The sequence below is a fragment of the Dendrobates tinctorius genome, unplaced genomic scaffold, assembly GCF_039654945.1.
Source record: "Dendrobates tinctorius isolate UK_male_01 unplaced genomic scaffold, ASM3965494v1 ptg000030l, whole genome shotgun sequence".
NCBI classification, from domain to species: domain Eukaryota; kingdom Metazoa; phylum Chordata; class Amphibia; order Anura; family Dendrobatidae; genus Dendrobates; species Dendrobates tinctorius.
This window is the reverse complement of record NW_027361698.1, coordinates 18,610,987-18,629,996: the sequence shown is the minus strand read 5'-3', so window position 1 is coordinate 18,629,996 and position 19,010 is coordinate 18,610,987. Positions and strand designations below refer to the sequence as shown.

Sequence of the window (19,010 nt, the reverse complement as noted above, 5' to 3'; positions counted from 1 at the left end):
TTCATATCCACTTTTTCCTCCAAGTTTGTATCTCATCATATTGGTGGATCTGTAGCAGCCTATTGCTACAAGTTAGCACAGAGGTTGTGACTGTCACAACCCCATCAGGTGAGCAAATGCTGTTCCTGTTTCTCCATTTCCCTTGTATACCGGATAAGACCCTATTGCACTTATGGTCATTCCAGTTTTTCATCATTTTTAAGATGGTATCACTTTTTTCTTTTGGAAAGGGGGGGGGTGAATGGAGGTCCAATATATAAGGTCCTTCAAAGAAAAAAAAAATAGGACTTATACATTTCCTTGAAAAATTTAAAGTTATTTCTGATTTGTAACTTTTTGTTAATAAGATAAAAGGACCTTTGAAAAATTAAATGAACATAAAGTAGACATATGGCAAATGTTGTTCATTAACTAGCTGGTTTGGCAGAACCATCTGGTTTAACGGTGTAAACATGTGTAACAAAAAAAGGAGCAGAATCACTGAGGCGTTTTGTAGCACTGAAGAGTTGTTACTGTATCAAGAGACACATGTCAAATGTGAAAACTGGGGATTGGTCGTTAAAAGTGGTTGTCCAGGTTTGGTATGATTGTCTACAGTCAATTTATGTGATTACAGACTTGTGGATTCTCACAGCGCGCACGGTGCGTGAAGTAAGGATTTTCTGGTGCAAGTGGCGAGACCAGCCGGTCATGGGACCGCAAGTATGAGATATGGATACTTCCGGCCACATTCTGACTAGTCGTGCCCTGCCTCGCTCAGTTGATTTGTATTGAGCAAGGCCATGCATGTCTAGTCGGAATTTGGCTGGGAGTATACATACAGAGAATTCTGACAGCATGCTCTGTGCACACTGTGAGGGTTCACAAGTCTACAGTCACAGAGAGACTGTAGACTTCTATGTTAAACCTCAACAATCCTTTTAATATTAAAATCGTCCATCGTAAGTGAGGTTAATAAAATATGTTTTAATACAAATACAACAAGTGCAACAGTAAACACAATTTTATTGTTACTTTATATCAGTTATTTTATGGCAAGAAATATATACATGGTTTTTATTGGTACAGTATATTGCAACATTACAAAAGATGATAAAAGAAACCACCATGGTGCAACCTATTCTCACATGGTTTTGTGGAAGACAGCATTGATCTACAGTACTATATCTGCATTCCATGCTATATATAAATGAAAAGTAAAAAGAAGAACTTTACATCATACACTATATCTAGATGCTGACAGTGAAACCACTTCTAGATTAAAGATGTACAGAAAAAAAAAATATTTTCACAGAATTGAATTGGCAGGTTTAATGGCTTGTCACATTATGATTACATAAGGTAGAAAATTAAATGTTTATTAGCATACTAGCAGTACATCCAATATTCAACATTAACAATTTAAAGAGTCTTATTATGATATTCACAAAAGTGGAATAGTACAAATTCAAAAGCCTTATCGGTATGTGGCAGACAGAAGGAAAGAAAAATTGAAATGTCTCATCATGCACACGTGAACTTGAACTGAGCAATGGAGTCGAACATACCCATGTATGAAGCAGTATGACTACTACTACACAACTACAAAACATGAGCAACAGAGCACAAGGGCATCTGAAATGAAACCTTTATAGAAAAATCATTATCTTCCTACAATATTTTTCTCAGTGCCAATATAATATAGATTGTATTGTACATTGGAGAAGTATAAAGTTCTAGTAATTACTGAGAATTTTTTTCATCTTCTTACATACAGTAATAGTTTGCCATTTTGTGTAACGTAACCATTAGAATGCACATTCATTACAACACACAATACACAATATCTAAATTGTACTGGAATTATGGACTATAACACAAAAATACATTATTTTCCATGAGGATCAATTACCCTGATTGCAAAATTTTGCATTCTCTATTATCAAAAACCACTTATCACCCATTCATAGTTATCTATATAATAATTCAACAGAAATCCTCGGTATATATAAAAATGTGTAATAGATACTTCTACTAGAAATTCTAACTTGTTGAAAATAATATAGTAGACACAATTGTCAGCATTTACTGCATATCGATGGAAAAGTACTTTTGGCGTTTGCTCATATCAAAGTACTTTACATGTTCCTACCTAATTACCTGCAGTATGATGATTTAGGTCTGGCTTACTCAATAAATATTTTCACCTGGGATGTGATCTACTAATAAACTGGTGAGACCAACTAAAAAGTTAAAAGGTTTCGATTTTAATTAGTATAGCGATTATATTGGCAAGGTAAGATCTGTCAAAACGAAATAATAGTTATATTGTCTTCAGTGTAAGCAAGAATGATCCTTTGTGGGGAGCCTTCTGTGTGGCAGAGATGAAATATGAAAAATACAACACACAAAAGCATTACACATGGAGACATTCTGTGCGCAAAGAAACACTTGTGATTAGGACACAAAGGAAGGATGCAGTTGGCCTAAGATACCATCCAGTTGTCTTGAGTGTTTACAATAAAAGGCTTGCAAGGCTTAGTTAGAGTTAGCTACAAGGGAAAGAAAGATGTGAGAGTAAGTATCAGAACAGAAAACTGACAAGATGTAGAAGACAAATAAAACTTTTAAGGAGTAGTTTGATATAATCGCATTTAAAACATTTTTTTTTTTTAAATATGGTCATGAATCAATTCGAACCATCAATCACTAGGTTGAAAAATGTAGCACGTAACACTTTATGAAAGTGCCCATTTTTGTTCCTACGTATTGGAAACAGTCATAAAGCACCAGCATCATCTGCAGTAGAAAGGCAAATACAATTATATGTCAGTTTTAGAAGAAGGTCAGCACTATTATTTAGCTAACCTTTATGTTCTTCAAGGAAATTCGTACCTACAGGTCATGTCCCTATGATCATAAGGCACACCGCAGGCCCAGTTTGGTCACAAGAACATGCCTTGCTGTCCCAAGGACATCCACTGTAATTAGCTATCCCTTACTTGGGTATTGTTGGTGACCCAGAACGGTGGAAGTGTACATTCTGCCATTTTCCATCGCGGCGGTGCCATACACGGGTTTCTTCAGACTGCATAGTCTTTGGCAACCCGGTGTTATCCATATATTGGGTGAGTCGAATGTACGCAATGCAGGCAGCATCTTCCCCAATCAAGTGAACATGTGGGTTTAGGATAATAGTATGGATTGGCTTGTTGCTCTTTGATAAAGCTACAAAGAAAATAATTAATTAGTATCAACAAAGTGAGAAAAAAATTAATAAACATGTATGGAGAGAAACCAAGTAAATAAATGCCAATAAAAGAGAAAAAGAGAAAACTAAGTCTCATTAAAATGTATAGTTTATTGAAACATATTAAAATAATCAAAAAACTCTAAATATGTAATGGAGAAAAGTTCCAAAAAATGAGGGGAAAAACATGATACACCAGTACACGCAGATACTATTAAATCCAATCAAATGTGTGTAGCCTAAAAAAACTCTACACTAAAGGTAATATGCTAAAAAATGAGAGATGTACAGAGAATAGGCATAGCACTTACATCCAATGATGCACTATTATTTAGTGGCTGTATAGTGTTGGATCCCTCGCCCCAACGCACGTTTCACCCAAGGCTTCGTCAGGGGGCAATCAGATGCTCATGATTCATGAATAGGTGCGTGTCTCTTTATGAATCAGAAGCATCTGAAGCGTGGCATGCGCCTCTGACTGTCACTGACTAGAGTAAGGTTTCTAGCAGAAGTAACACTGCAGCGCCTCATGAATTAAATAAGTCATTTTGTTATACTCCCTCTGCCCCACTGCTACACCCATTTAGGTGTAACTGGGAGAAACTAGCGTGAGAACCCCAAAATTTGAAAGATTTTTGTACAACTCCGGGTTGCGCCAAAATTTTGCAACTTTTCAAAGCAACTTATGCCAGAATTCTGGCTTAACTGCTTTGATGAATTGGGGCCATAGAGAGGTAGTCTTCTTAAGGATAAACTTGAGTCTACAAATTAGATTAGAAAATCACAGAAAATTATCCAGAATGACCAGGGATGCAATCACCCTAGAAACACCAAAAATTAACTGTACAAGCAGTGACACAAAGAAAGTGTACTGGTAATCGGCTTAGCCGATCACTGCATGATTGGTGGTGGTCTAAATTCTAGTGCCCACGGTAAATACAATTTAAAATAAATGCAAAAAAAAAAATGGATAAAACAAATCTTCTCTTTTTAAAACTTTTTGGCAAGGGAGCATGACTGCGGCATTACATTATACAGGGTTGGTTTGTAAGTTTTCTTATGAGATGAAACATATTAAATACTAAAAAAGAAATAGAACATACCGTTTTCAAAGTAAAATCGATGGAAATCCATGCCTTCCACAAGATTTCCAAGAGCTTCAGGCTCAAATGAAGTAAGGCCAGGATCACAAATCTTTCTGCAAATTAAATATGAAAATATTAATAGAAATATTTCATAAAATCAACTATACATTATTGAAAGATGATCAGGGACAACTTACAATTTTCAAATGAACCAATTTAACAGTTTAGAAATAATTTACTGATAATGAAAAGTGGAACTGTACTTGGAGATACACAAGTCACGCTAGCACAGCTGTAAAGAAAGACATCGACCGCACATCCAAAAATCATATGTTGATCCAATGCTTCCATGCAAAAATTTACAACACTGAAGATGAGGTTCTTAGTTTACCATTCTCATCAGACTATATGAAGTCCGCTGCAATGTCACGGCAATCCTCTCAGTGGGTCCCTAACTTTTTATAACTTTATAAGGTGCGGCGTCATGTGCGAACTACCACCATGGCGACAATGCACAAGCAGGCGTGCGACCTGATGCCTCACAGCACCCATTCTGCAAGGTAGAGTCCCCATGACGCCAGGCCACACCGCTCCACATTCACAAAACCACTGCAACAATTGCCACCACATGGTACAAATACCAAGCGAAAGGAGCAAAACAACTCACCTTCCACAAGCTTTCAGTCTGTGAATGGAAAGAAAAAACAAATAGGCACATTCCACCTCTTGCAGTCTCCTGCTAATTAAAAATTTTGGTGTCAAATGGGCTGTGGAGGTGGTTGGCTCATGGCACCGCACTTTTACGACCTATGACGTATAGATACATCATAGGTCGCCTCCCCCTTTTTGATGCGGGTTACAGCACTCAGCCCGCGATTCCACCCGTGGCTGTTAGGGGCACATGCTTACACATCCTTGTTGCACTAAGCACGTTAGGTAACCATTAATAATGGCGTTTTGGTGATCTACCTGCCCAGTCTTTCCCTACCCTGCTACACAATGATGTATTGATGTCCTTTACACCTGAGCCTTATCTGTGCTTTGTATTTTTATGTCTTTGTTTTATGTATTATGCCTTATGTTTGAATAAATTTTTCTGATATTAATAATAAGAATTTTCTGGACATTGACTCCATGCTTTTTTGTAGGATCAAAAAAATAAATATATTCCATATGGAATTGGGTAGAACATGGTTATTTATGCATAACATGATTGAGTTATTGGACTTATAAATGTATATATTAGGGTGGAAAATGCAGCAGCTACTGGTAATTTTCAAAAATAAAAATAGATACCAATAAAAGTAAAATTAATTGAGACATCAGTAGGCTAAATGTTTTTGAATATCCATATTGAATCAGGAGCCCCATATAATGCTTCATAAAGTTCATGATGGCCCCATAAGATGCTCCATACAAAATACACCCCATATAATGCTGCACAAAGGTTAATAATGGCCCCATAAGATGCTCCATAGAATATACCCCATATGCTGCTCCATAAAGGTTATGGCCACATAAGATGTTCCATAGATTATGCCCCATATGTTGCCTCATAAGATGTTCCATAGATTATGCCCCATATGTTGACCCATAAGATGCTCCATAGATTATGCCCCATAAGATGCTCCATAGATTATGCCCCCATATGCTGCCCCATAAGATGCTCCATAGAATACGCCCCATACGCTGCCCCATAAGATACTCCATAGAATAGGATCCATATGCTGCCCCATAAGATGCTCCATAGAATAGGCCCCATATGCTACTGCCGCAAAAAAAAAAAAATGACATACTCACCTCTGGTCGCTGGGGGCCAGGTGCCTGTGTCCTGAGCAGGCGGGGACACGGCGCGCTATGGGGCACAGGTGCTGGTGTCACCACTAACTCAGGACCCGGCACCTGAGATATTCACCTGTCCCCATTCCAATGCTGCTCGCCGTTGTCAGCCGGGTCCTCTGTCAGTGACGTTCAGGCAGCAGAGGGCGCAGAGCGCACTAACCAAGTCATCGCGCCCTCTGCTGCCTGAACGTCACTGACAGAGGACGCGGAAGACAGTGGCGAGCAGCATTGGAACTGAGGCAGGTGAATATCGCATATACTTACCCCCTACTGGCGCGGTCTCTGGCGCCTGCCTTCAGCGGTCACGTACCGCTCATTAAAATCATGGATACGTGCATTTTCATTACTTTAATGAGCGGTACCGCAGAAAGAAGGCGCCTGAGACCGTGGGAGAAGCGGGGGGCTGCAGAGACACGCCGGGGGGGTAAATATGATCTGACACCCCCGCTCCCCCGCCAACCCCCTGGCGTATATGACTCGCGTATAAGCGGAGAGGGGGACTTTCAGCAAAAAAAAGTGGGCTGAAAATCTCGGCTTATATGTGAGTATATACACTCACTGGCCACTTTATTAGGTACACCTGTCCAACTGTGTGTTAAGACTTAATTTCTAATCAGCCAATCACATGGCGGCAACTCAGTGCATTTAGGCATGTAGACATGGTCAAGACAATCTCCTGCAGTTCAAACCGAGCATCAGTATGGGGAAGAAAGGTGATTTGAGTGCCTTTGAACGTGGCATGATTGTTGGTGCCAGAAGGGCTGGTCTGAGTATTTCAGAAACTGCTGATCTACTGGGATTTTCACGCACAACCATCTCTAGGGTTTACAGAGAATGGTCCGAAAAAGAAAAAAAATCCAGTGAGCGGCAGTTCTGTGGCCGGAAATGCCATGTTGATGCCAGAGGTCAGAGGAGAATGGGCAGACTGGTTCGAGCTGATAGAAAGGCAACAGTGACTCAAATTGCCACCCGTTACAACCAAGGTAGGCAGAAGAGCATCTCTGAACGCACAGTGCGTCGAACTTTGAGGCAGATGGGCTACAGCAGCAGAAGACCACACTGGGTACCACTCCTCTCAGCTAAGAACAGGAAACTGAGGCTACAATTTGCACAAGCTCATCGAAATTGGACAGTAGAAGATTGGAAAAACGTTGCCTGGTCTGATGAGTCTCAATTTCTGCTGCGACATTCGGATGGTAGGGTCAGAATTTGGCGTAAACAACATGAAAGCATGGATCCATCCTGCCTTGTATCAACGGTTCAGGCTGGTGGTGGTGGTGTCATGGTGTGGGGAATTTTTTCTGGGCACTCTTTGGGCCCCTTGGTACCAATTGAGCATCGTTGCAACGCCACAGCCTACCTGAGTATTGTTGCTGACCATGTCCATCCCTTTATGACCACAATGTACCCAACATCTGATGGCTACTTTCAGCAGGATAATGCGCCATGTCATAAAGCTCGAATCATCTCAGATTGGTTTCTTGAACATGACAATGAGTTTACTGTACTCAAATGGCCTCCTCAGTCACCAGATCTCAATCCAATAGAGCATCTTTGGGATGTGGTGGAACGGGAGATTCGCATCAGGGATGTGCAGCCGACAAATCTGCGCCAACTGTGTGATGCCATCATGTCAATATGGTCCAAAATCTCTGAGGAATGCTTCCAGCACCTTGTTGAATCTCTGCCACGAAGAATTGAGGCAGTTCTGAAGGCAAAAGGGGGTCCAACCCGTTACTAGCATGGTGTACCTAATAAAGTGGCCAGTGAGTGTATATATATATGTATTTATTTTACTTATTTATATAGCACCATTAATTCCATAGCACTTGGGGCTCACAATCTAAATTCCCTATCAGTAGGTGTTTGGAATGAGGAAGGAAACCGGAGAACCCGGAGGCAACCCACGCATACAAACTTTGTGCAGATGTTGTCCTTGGTGGGATTTGAACCCAGGACCCAAGCGCTGCAAGGCTGCAGTGCTAACGACTGAGCCACCATGCTGCATACATATATATACACACATATATACATACACACAAACACAGGTCTATAGGTGCCTGCATAATTTTATTATATATAAAATTTTATAATAAATTTAGAATAGATATTCTAAAGCACATCATCTGTAATGGTCAAATACACTGATTATTATTTTTCTAGCTGCACTTACGTATAAGCTTCAAAGTCTCCATTGTTAATCGCTTCAATTAATTGCTCAGTGACTTTGATGATTTCCTGTTTGCGAGCTAAACACAAAACCATGTTTTAATTAAAAGGCACAGAAAACATAGGTACACTAAAAGACAAACAAAAAACTAAATCTAACTATAAAAAACACACATTTAAAAATGTGAACTAAATGTTAGCATAGTGAAGATCTTCTTTGCTTAGATTCAGTTACCTGTGATATTACTGGGGAACATCTACAAGGTCATTATGTTACAAATGCACTGGACTCTATTCTATATACCAACACATTTCTACCTTTCTGTTCTCTTTAATGAAGTCTTCCATCCATATACCGATGACGACAATATCATACAACTCATCTCCAGTTGTATTCGTGCCATAGTTGGATTTACAATAGAGTAAAATACGTGCTAGCTTCCATACAATTACTGAGAATGTGATAGAAATGAACCTCAGACACAGACAGAATTGCTATTTCTGGATACAAAGACATTTTATCAGAAAGATATTTTGTGTAGAGTGGAAACAATGAAGTGTCTATACAGAGAATGCAATAAGCATTCTATTTAACAAAGTGATGTGCTTCTATGAAATATCAATATTATAGTGAACAGCAATTCTTACCTCCATCAGATAACCATTTACCAAGTTTTGGGTTTCATTGTATTTTTGTGGCTAGCAAGACGTCATTTATTAAATAATAAAAGAAACAATCTTACTTATATTATGGGAATATCGAGCTGCTCACCCTGATCAATACCTACTAGGCCTAAGCATATAATTGCTGCAAGATTGTACTCCATTTTCCTAAAAACACAAGACGCACCATAGTCTAACTTCAGCATTTTAAACCAATGTAAAATCTACATTAAACTGGACATGTCGTGTATTGTAGTAAAAACGTGTACATGGGTGACATAGGGAGGAAATAAGTTCATTTTCCCCTGCAGCCACTGCTCCAGTAAGGTGGCTAGGCAGAATTTTAATGCTATTAATATGCTGTTGAACACTATATTTGTAGGCAAATAAATGTTTTTTGACATGACAGGTTCGGGTATTCCTCTTGGAAATGTATGAATAGACTGGCAAGTAGGCATAAACACTTCTCTTTTTCAAGAAGGTGTCTTGACATAGTCTGGCTTTTTCAGCACTGATTGGAGTGTACAAGTCCATTTAGGGACACACCGTAAACTGGTATCACACAGTTATCAAATTTATACATACATTTGTAAGAAGAATAACAAAGGAATGGTACAATAAGGAGTAGTAAGGCCTCATTTCCATGAATTTGGCTTTCCATTCTCTTTTTCTCACCGCGCCAAAGGGCAAATAATTCAAGAACTGATGTCTTAGTTGGCTACAGGATCATTCACATCACCTTGCGCATCAGTTGTTCCTCTTGACCACTCAAGGAACCAGATTAAAAAAAACAAAACAGTATGTTGTGTTTTTGGTTTCATGTCATTGATTTTGCAGCAGAAACTGCTAATAAAAGTTGGATGACAACTAATCAATTAGATTTTCAGGTTCAGGTACATGATAAGAAATTTATTTCAAAGCTTGGTTCGGGCACCAGACCTGTACCGGAACTAGAACCAGAACCCGAACTCCACTGAAAACAACGGCGATCCGAACTTTTGAGCTGGAAAATCTCTCTTTAAACTAAAAACCTCTCCTGAAACTCTGAACATTACAAGAGCTTCTGGGAGAAGCCCGTGTTAGGCGTTTAGAGCCAGGCACTACCTGTCCGGTATGAACCCCGAACTTTTAAAATTTGGGTTTGCTCATCTCTATCAGTGAGGTTTTGACATCAGTTTTGATGAGTTGAGACTAGTGATAATCAAGCAGTAAACGAGTAGCAAGCATAATGTATGTCAATGAAGCAAGCATTTTTCTAGAAGACCTGTACTCGACGGGCCGGAGCTACAGTAAATGAAGTAGTTGAGGAATTGTCAGGCAGACTAGAGAGACAGACAGAGTGTGCATTCCCCCGACTTCAGTGCTGCGGCTCAGTTTAAAGGGAAGGACCCGAGAACTTACCATGCGATACTCAGCACTGCTCGGTACTTGATTTAACACTCTCATGCTCGATTGAGTAGCAAGCAGTGATGAGCACACTCGTCCATCACTAGTTGAGACACATGAAAACAGTAGCTAATGCAAGGGGGAAATGGAAATCAGACCTATAAAATGCGCATTCAGAGGGTTTCAAGACAGTGTATATAAAAATATCACGTGACATAATATGGAGAATACACTACTAATATGACCACTGATGTCTGCCACTGGTATGCCGCATGTATACATGTACTATATGTAGCACTCAGATCAGATAGAATTAAGACACCCTGATATGGAAAAGAGGACTTGTCACTTGTCAAGGTTATATTGCTACCAATAAGATAAAGCACTTCCATGTTGTCATGGAAACCTGCCAAAGGTCTCCAGCGCTGTAAATGAAGAAGCTGAAATGTGTGACTGCCAAGAACTGAAAGTAAACTGCATAACTGCATCTAAAATCAGAGAAAAAAATATATATGTATTTAATTTTCCAGTTAAAGAGAACTGACATCAGAACAACTATCTATAAACCTAGCCCCACATGGCTGCAGGCAATTACATAATTACAATGCTTTTTGTAGCTATACTAAGTGTTCTTTGGCTTTGCTGTGGCTATAAATTAAAAACTTGCTTGTGTGTGTAAAACTGTAACTGTGAGCCACTGGGGGTGGTACGGCCTCCTGACCAAACCATGTTTTGGAAAAAATGCCCATTCCCTTTGATTGATCTCTTCCCTTTGGTGACGCAAGCGCAGATGTCTTTGAACTCCAGCGCATAGACTCACAGGATCCAGGCTCAGATCGCCTTTGTGGGGCGCTCCCGAGCTTGGTGAGGCTGAGGTGTATACTAAAACAGCATGTGCACGCGGAATTTTTTTCGGGCAGCCAAAAATGTTAGTTTTTCAAGAGGAAGACACTTCAAGAGACTCCTGTTCTCTGGCATTTTGTAAACCTCAATCTTTTTTTTTTTTTTTACTTTTATTTGGTAATTTTCTGTGCTTTTTTGTTCCTTTGACCAAAGAAGCAAAAATACTCATAAGACACATGTGTCTACTGGGCGTATTTTTCTGCTTTCTCATAGATAGTGGTAAGTATTGAACGCCTTCAGAACGGAGGAAACCTGAATAAATGTCATTTTTTTTTTTTTTAACTGTTTGGCGTCTTTGGAAACCTTAAGCGGTTAAAACATGTTCAGAAACCTGCACATATGCACAGCGTGCTTTTTTTTAATATATATAAAACTAAATACATTCACTTTATTTTACAGTGTTGTTTAAACTTTTTTAGGTGTGTTTCAGAGCAGACCTGCTCCAAACCCACCTGAAAAGGATGTGAGAACATGCCGTAAGGCCTTAATTCAGATGTCAGTGATTTTTCTGGTATGCAAAAAAAGGTCAGTGACTTTTTTCATATTAACATATAAATAGCAAAACTTTTTTGGTCCACTGTAATGTTAAAATTGGACTGCATACTAATGGCAATGTGTGCAGTGAGTGATTTTTTAAGGTCCCATAGACTTGTATGCGCAAGTATGAAGAGTGACTGATTAAAAAGTCCTGTTTAAAAAATGGCACTCCAGATGGGATGATGCGCTAGTAGGGGCTCAGCCTTGTATACTGTAAATCCAAAAAACAACACTTGTAGATATGAGATAGGAAATTTGCCATTCAAAAGTGAGTATAAAACCTTTTGATCATTGACTCTGACCTTCATCAGGATTCAGATGTTTTATGCAGATGGATCAGGTTGTGATAAACCATAAGGGCTCGCTCACACTCCTATAATACAGAGGAGTGCAATGCGAGAAAACATCCCATTGCACTCTGACCAATGTTAGTAAATGAGTCATTGCCCATCTGCAAATTTTTTCTCAGTTCTAATCGGTCTAAGAAAAAAAAATCACAGCATGCTGTTAGAGGATGCGAGAATCAGACGAGACACCCCAATGCAAGTCAATGAGTGCAGCAAAAAAATATCAGACGGCACATAGACCATGTGTATGTCGCCAAAGTTTTACTCACACATCTTAAAGGAAACCCGAGATTTCATTAGTGAAGTACAGTAAATTCAAAGAATAGAGAGATAGATGATAGATATATAGAATAGATGACATGCAGGCATATAATATCACAATCCCCCTATATATAATAAACTTGTATCCTTTAGTGCTTTTCATGTGGCACTAAAGGGTGTTTAACTTTATTTAACCTATTGAATAAATAATTTTAAGAAAGTGACGTGAGGTCCCCCCTTTTTCTTGATAACCAGCCAAGTTTAAGCTGATAGGTTGCAAACTTATATTATCAGGTTGGGAAGGTCCCTGCTTATTGGGCCCTTCTCAGCCTAAGAATACAAGCCCGCAGACTTCCCCAGAATAGGTGTATCAGAAGAGATGCGCCAACTCTGGTGCTTTGCCTGGCTCTTCTTGATTGACCTGGTGTGGTGGCAATCAGGGTAATGGTAGTTGAGGTTGATGACAGCTGTGATTTGTCAAAAAAATCCAGAATTGGTGCATTGCATGTGATGTGCTGCGGGTTTGTATTTTTAGGCTGGGAAAGGCCCAATAAACAGGGACCATCCCAGCCTGATAATAAAACCCTGCAGCTGTCTGTTTTAACTTGGCTGGTTATCAAAAATAGGGGGAACCCCACATCATAGTTTTTAATTATTTATTTAACAGGTTAAATAAGGCTAAACACCATTTAATGCAGAATGAAAGGCACTAAAGGATGCAAGTTAATTTTATGTAGGAGTCTTGTGTCATTATATATGTTCCAGATATCTAGACATTCTATTTATTATATATCTAATATCTTTATATCTGCTTATCTATTTCTGTATATAAGATTGCTTTATTAGTGTGTAAACTAGCTTTAAGTTACGTAGAAAATTACATTATCTAAAAAAATTATGCTAAAAAACGCATTGCAAATGCATGTCATATGGATGTTGGAAGAGAAAAATCGCATTGTTCTCTTATGACACTCAACATACTTGCATCAACATCGGATCAATTTTTTATACACTAGTGTGACCCCAGCCTTAGCGAGGCACAGGATGCCTGCAATTGTAAGAGAGCTAGTACCTGATGAAGGTCAGAGTCAATGAGCAAAATATTGTACGCTCACTTTCCACTCTTAGGGTACCGTTACACTTAGTGATGCACCAGCGATCCCAACAACGATATGGATCGCTGGTGCATCGCTAAGTGGTCGCTTCTGAGCTGCCACACAGGCAGATCTCACCAGCGACATAGCGGGGATCGCTACTTACCTGTCAGACGCGGCGATCCTGGCGTCCTCCCGCCCGCGTCCACACGTCGCTCGTCGGCGCCACAGGAAGCGCAGCAGGAAGTGGCCGACGAGGAATGGTCCAGGGAGTTCTCACGCGACCAGCGATGAGCAGCGGGGGAGCCTGTCGGAGGCAAGTATCACACACAGCGATATCGCTAGCAATATCGCTGCTACGTCACAAAATTGGTGACTTTACAGCGATATTGCTAGCGATATCACAGTGTGTAACGGGGGCTTTAGATGGCAAATCAAATTTCCTCTCTCATATCTGGGAGTACCTAGTTCTTTGGAACTATTGGATTAAAAACTGACAAATTTCAATGATTTTTTTGCAAACAGAAGGTCCACAAAAAATACTGACATGTGAATAGCTCTAGAGATTGTAATGGGTTTGTGCTCTGTCCATGAAAAAAAACAGACAGAAAACGTCCAGGATTCATTGATGGCTGAATGAGGCCAAATATATGTCGATAACTGTTGATTAATACTTCCACAGATGAACAGCTAAAGCTATAAAATAATAAAGGAAGTAATACTTTTTGTAACTATCCTGTACCACCACATTCCTGATCCCTGGTTAGTCCCTGTTCCTTTTGAGCTCAGCAATGCCATGTGGCATGTTACCACTGCAGTCAATCATTGGTATAGTGGTATCATGTCAACAGCACTGATGGCAGTGAAGGCTGCAGCGGTCTCATGTCATTGTCATGTAAACATGTCATCACTGGAGCAAACAGAACAGAGACCAATGGGAACAGTAGTGTTGGCAGAGGAGCAAGGGAATATGTAAGTTGAGTATTACTACTTTTGTTATTTTACATCATTTAAGGGGTTATTCACTACTGTTATACAATGGGGAAAAAAACATCACTGCTCTAGAGGAGATCTGCACAGTGTGTGCCAACCTTGTGAAGACTTACAGAAAACGTTTGACCTCTGTCATTGCCAACAAAGGATATATAATAAAATATTAAAATATTGAGATGAGCTTTTGTCAATGACCAAATACTTATTTTCCACCATAGTTTGAAAAATAAATCTTGCCAAATCAGACAAGGTGATTTTCTGGAGTTGTTTTCTCATTTTGACTCTCATAGTTGTGGTCTACCTATGATGTCAATTACAGGTCTCTCTCATCTTTTTAAGTGGGCGAATTTGCACAATTGGTGGCTGACTAAATACTTTTTTCCCCACTGTATTCATAGTCTATTCTCGGCATAGGTCATCAATATAAGATAAAAAGGGGTGTGACACCCCCCAGCAACCCAACTGATCAGCGATTTCCAGTGGTGACTGCATGTCATCAGTAGTGGAGCTGAATAGCACAATTCCGTCAACTGTATAGTTGCCGAAGGGGAGTATTGCATATCCACATCTATTCATTTGTAGTGCAGTACCAAGCTGACGCAACTATACAGTTGCCAGAGCTGTACTGTTCTATGCTGCAACTGATAACATGCAGCTGGCACCAGAAAGAGCCGACTGGTGGGGGATTATAGCAATCGCACCCTCATCAATATTGTATTGATGACCAAATCCTAGTAAAACAAATGCTTTTCTACAAAATGTATTTTACACTAACTCTGTGTTGCCTTGACTGTACTGGTCATTACTACATAGATCCTATCCAGGAGGGCACCCCACAACATGTCCTACACTTACACTGAATAAATGAAGGATTAAATTGTGGTGGATCAGATTCCTTTGAATGACTTTTCGAGTTTGTGTTTCCTGTGCACTTGGCTGTGGAATTGATGGAAAGAAACACAACGTATGAACAAATGAAAGTGACGATGTAGAGCGACACCAGAATCTTCAACAGGTACTGGCAAAAGTTGCGGCCACTGGGGCAGTCTATGGATGGCGACCAGCAGGATGATGAGGAAGAAGGAACGGAAGGAAGAGAGGAAGAGGAGCAGCAGGAAGATTGATGAACTGTAAAAAAGCTCCATGTGCTACCCTCCATTGTGAAGACTGTATTTTTGGCATGCAAGAATGAAGAAAGCAAAGAAAAAGAAATACGGTAATAGAAAGTGCAACACAACTAAGGCATGAAACAATGTGACAAACAGAAAAGAGAATATTCACATGGAAAGATTACATGGGAAAACTGTTCAGACACCTCAGCTAGCTCTAATGATCGTTTCCCCACAGAACAGACACCAATTTGCAAGTAAATGGGTGTAACTAAGTTTTGTTGAGAAAAAAAAAATATGTTGTGGTAAAAAAAATAAAACAAAACCCTGCTTAGGATGAAATAATGTATTCTGTATTGGTGATGCAAAGGGTTTGACAGTCATCTTTTTTATAAGGATTTACTTTTTAGCATGTTTTTTTTAATGGGAATTAGTCCATGTCATCATTGAGGCATGAAATAAATGGAAACAAAACTACTGTATATATCACTAGCCTACATCATTGCCATAATTGACTATGGAAGCACTGAGGTCTCGATTAAGGTGTCCGAACATCTTAGAGGGTGTCCTCCACTAACTGTGGACAGCAACTAACAAAGAAGGTGGGCTCTGTAATATATTGCAGTGCTGACTATTCAAACAAGTTTTCCATGACAGACTCCCTTGGCTGGATCAGGATCGGCTGATCCTCACGCTGACATACCATTTAGCCCATTCAGATGCCTGTATGAAACATGGATGAAACACTCGTTATAGTCTATGGGGCTGTTCACAGGTCTGGGTTTATTCTCGTCCAAGTGTCTGCAAAAAAGTACCTGCAGGATAGTCTGTTTTAGATCTTACCAAGGGTCAATTTGAGTGCTGTCCATTTTTTACTGTTTAATGGGTAGGATAAGGTTGCAATGTGTTACTGTTTTGCATACAATAACAAAAGTTGCCACAATGATGGCACAAATGGACACAAAGATCAAAGTTGGATGAAAATTTTTTGTCTTGCATGCAAAAAAAACCCTCTTCTGAATGAGGCCTACAGCTGTTACTATGATTTTAAAAGGAGTTGCTGTCTATAGGGCAACATGTTACTACATAATCAGCCGTTATTGCAGGAGGAAATAATCTGCCAGTTTCTATTACCCAAGCTGCAGGAGAAATATAACAGTACATGCCGGCCAAGCTGAGCTTTTTGTGTAAAGCTCAAGCAATATGGAACTTACACAGAGATGACCCAGCCTTGCATCTCTAGTTCGTAATGAAATCTGGAGCGGGAGACCCCTAATACACGCACAAAATGTAATACTATGGATAAGGGTGGTCTAAAGCGTATAATATGTGAAAGGCAATGGAAGTTTTTCTTGCATCAGGAAGTATACGTGTTTCCATTGTCCAGATCCTGGTCAATATCATACCTACGAAAGAATAACATAGAAAATTCCATAGAAAAACAGACATATGAAAACGCCAGTAAATTCCAGCTGTTACAAAAATAGTTAATATTTATTTTGTTGTTCTTTTTGCGTTTTTATAATTTGCAGCAAATTAGAACAATTTAATCATTTTTTTGTTTTGCTAATGACAGTGACTAATTTCCTTTGGCAATTAAAACTGTCAACACAAATGAAACACATCATCATTAAAATCTAAATGTACCGTAAGAAATGTGCAAAAAATAATCAGAAAACCATACTAGGTAAAAATAGTCTTCTTATCCGTTCTTTTTCGAGTCAATCTATGCATCTACTGTATGTACTCGCAACCCCTGTAACGTGCAATCCCCAGAAGATAACCCTTTGGCTGCTATCACCCACTGCCTTTTTCAAGTGGTACTTTACATGGATTTTTAAGTGCATTTTTGTTAAATTGTTTTGGGTGTCTAGATATTACATTAAAATCTATAGTGCAATATGAACGCACTACATATAAAAGGTGGAATTTATTAATGGCTGAATTTCACTTTTAAAACTAATAAAAAAATTAAAAAAAAAATACATTTTAGCACACTTTTTTCGAAATACAAGAATTACACACAGTGCTCTGACACATGCAGAATAAAAAAAATAGCACAATGAAAGAAAAAAGGATGGCACTCACCGTTACCAAAAGTGGAAGTCTTTATTTCATGGATAAAAATGCATAGGCTCGGGAGCAATGCACTCTCTCCATTGCTCCTGAGCCTATGCATTTTTATCCGTGAAATAAAGACTTCTACTTTTGGCAGCGGTGAGTGCCATCCTTTTTTCTTTAATTATGCTATTGGATTTGGCTATATTTCTTCAGGATTGAGCACTCGTTCCTTGGAGTATGTGGCGTTCATATAGTAGATTTGTTTAAGAGACCACGGTGGTACAACGGTGCCGAATCTGTTTCTCTTTTTTGGACTAGAATAATAAAAAACATTCAATATTAAAAAAAACACTGTAATTCTTCTTCTGCCACCTTCAGGATGTGTCTGTAGTTTCAGCTTTATTCTGATGCTATGCTTCTTGGTGTGTATTGCACGCTGTGCTCCGGGTAGTACACTCCTTGCTCCTTCCTGGATTTTCTGCCCGTAGTGATGAATGAAGGTGCTCTGATAAGGTGTTATCCGAGCATGCTGGTGTGCTAACCGAGTGACTTCAGCATACTCGAAAAATAGGTTCAAGTCGCCTTGGCTGCATGTCTCGTGGCTGTTAGATATCCGCAATCCCTAACTGCAAAGTTCCGCAGTGCCCCTTCCACTGCTGAGATCACACACTGCTCAGTACAAGCTGCAACTGTCAGTCAGGCTGGATCTGCAGAGCCAACTACACTTGGACTTTATTTAGAGCTCATGTCAATATCAGGATGGCACAGCGATTATTATATGGATTTTCAAAGTTAATATTCAAGCCTCATCAGGTCTAAGATCTATTTAACAACATATACAATATGCATTGTGAAATTTGGCGACAAATCTTCTTTAAAGCTCAGGTGAAAAGCGTATAGATAATGTTCTGGAAGCTAAAAAGCCTGAACTTCTAATTTATTTATTGTAAGACACTCAGAACAATGGCATGAGGACTGCCTGCGCGGGATACAACTATCCATTTCTCAGCATAAATGACTTTCCAGCATAAGGGGCAAACAAGATTGCACCTAGCCAACTACAACAGACAAGGGGCTTGAGAATGGTGAGGAAATAAAACAGACGTTAAATAATCTTCCATTATACAATGGTTAATCTTTACTAACATAAAAAGCATTAAAGGTGGCACCAAATCCTTATATAAAATGTGACCACACCAGTCAGTCATGAATTAAAGCAAAAATTAGCAGCAGCAAATCTAACGAAATGTCAAATTTCTTCTTTTCTATAAGGCTATGTTTACACGTTGTCTTATTGCTGCATTTTTCCCACAGCAAAACCTTCTCTCTTG

The 19,010-nt window shown here is 39.4% G+C and overlaps 1 protein-coding gene across 18 annotated transcripts in view; it reads right to left on the bottom strand.

Annotated features, from left to right (window-relative positions):
* Nucleotides 1–988: 988 nt before the first annotated feature.
* The window catches only part of CAMK2D (calcium/calmodulin dependent protein kinase II delta), a 288,504-nt gene continuing 270,482 nt past the window's right edge, over nucleotides 989–19,010 (bottom strand). For 9 of the 18 annotated variants that reach the window (XM_073571889.1, XM_073571887.1, XM_073571888.1 and 6 more), the window contains 3 exons: nucleotides 8,330–8,405; nucleotides 4,333–4,427; nucleotides 989–3,207 (listed from right to left, as the gene is read on the bottom strand). In XM_073571889.1, the coding sequence (XP_073427990.1) occupies nucleotides 2,978–3,207; nucleotides 4,333–4,427; nucleotides 8,330–8,405 (401 nt within the window). In that variant the 3' untranslated portion in view covers nucleotides 989–2,977. Of the gene's footprint in view, nucleotides 3,208–4,332; nucleotides 4,428–4,981; nucleotides 5,000–8,329; nucleotides 8,406–19,010 lie in introns of all 18 variants that reach the window. The other 9 variants (XM_073571883.1, XM_073571881.1, XM_073571882.1 and 6 more) reach the window with 2 other exon arrangements.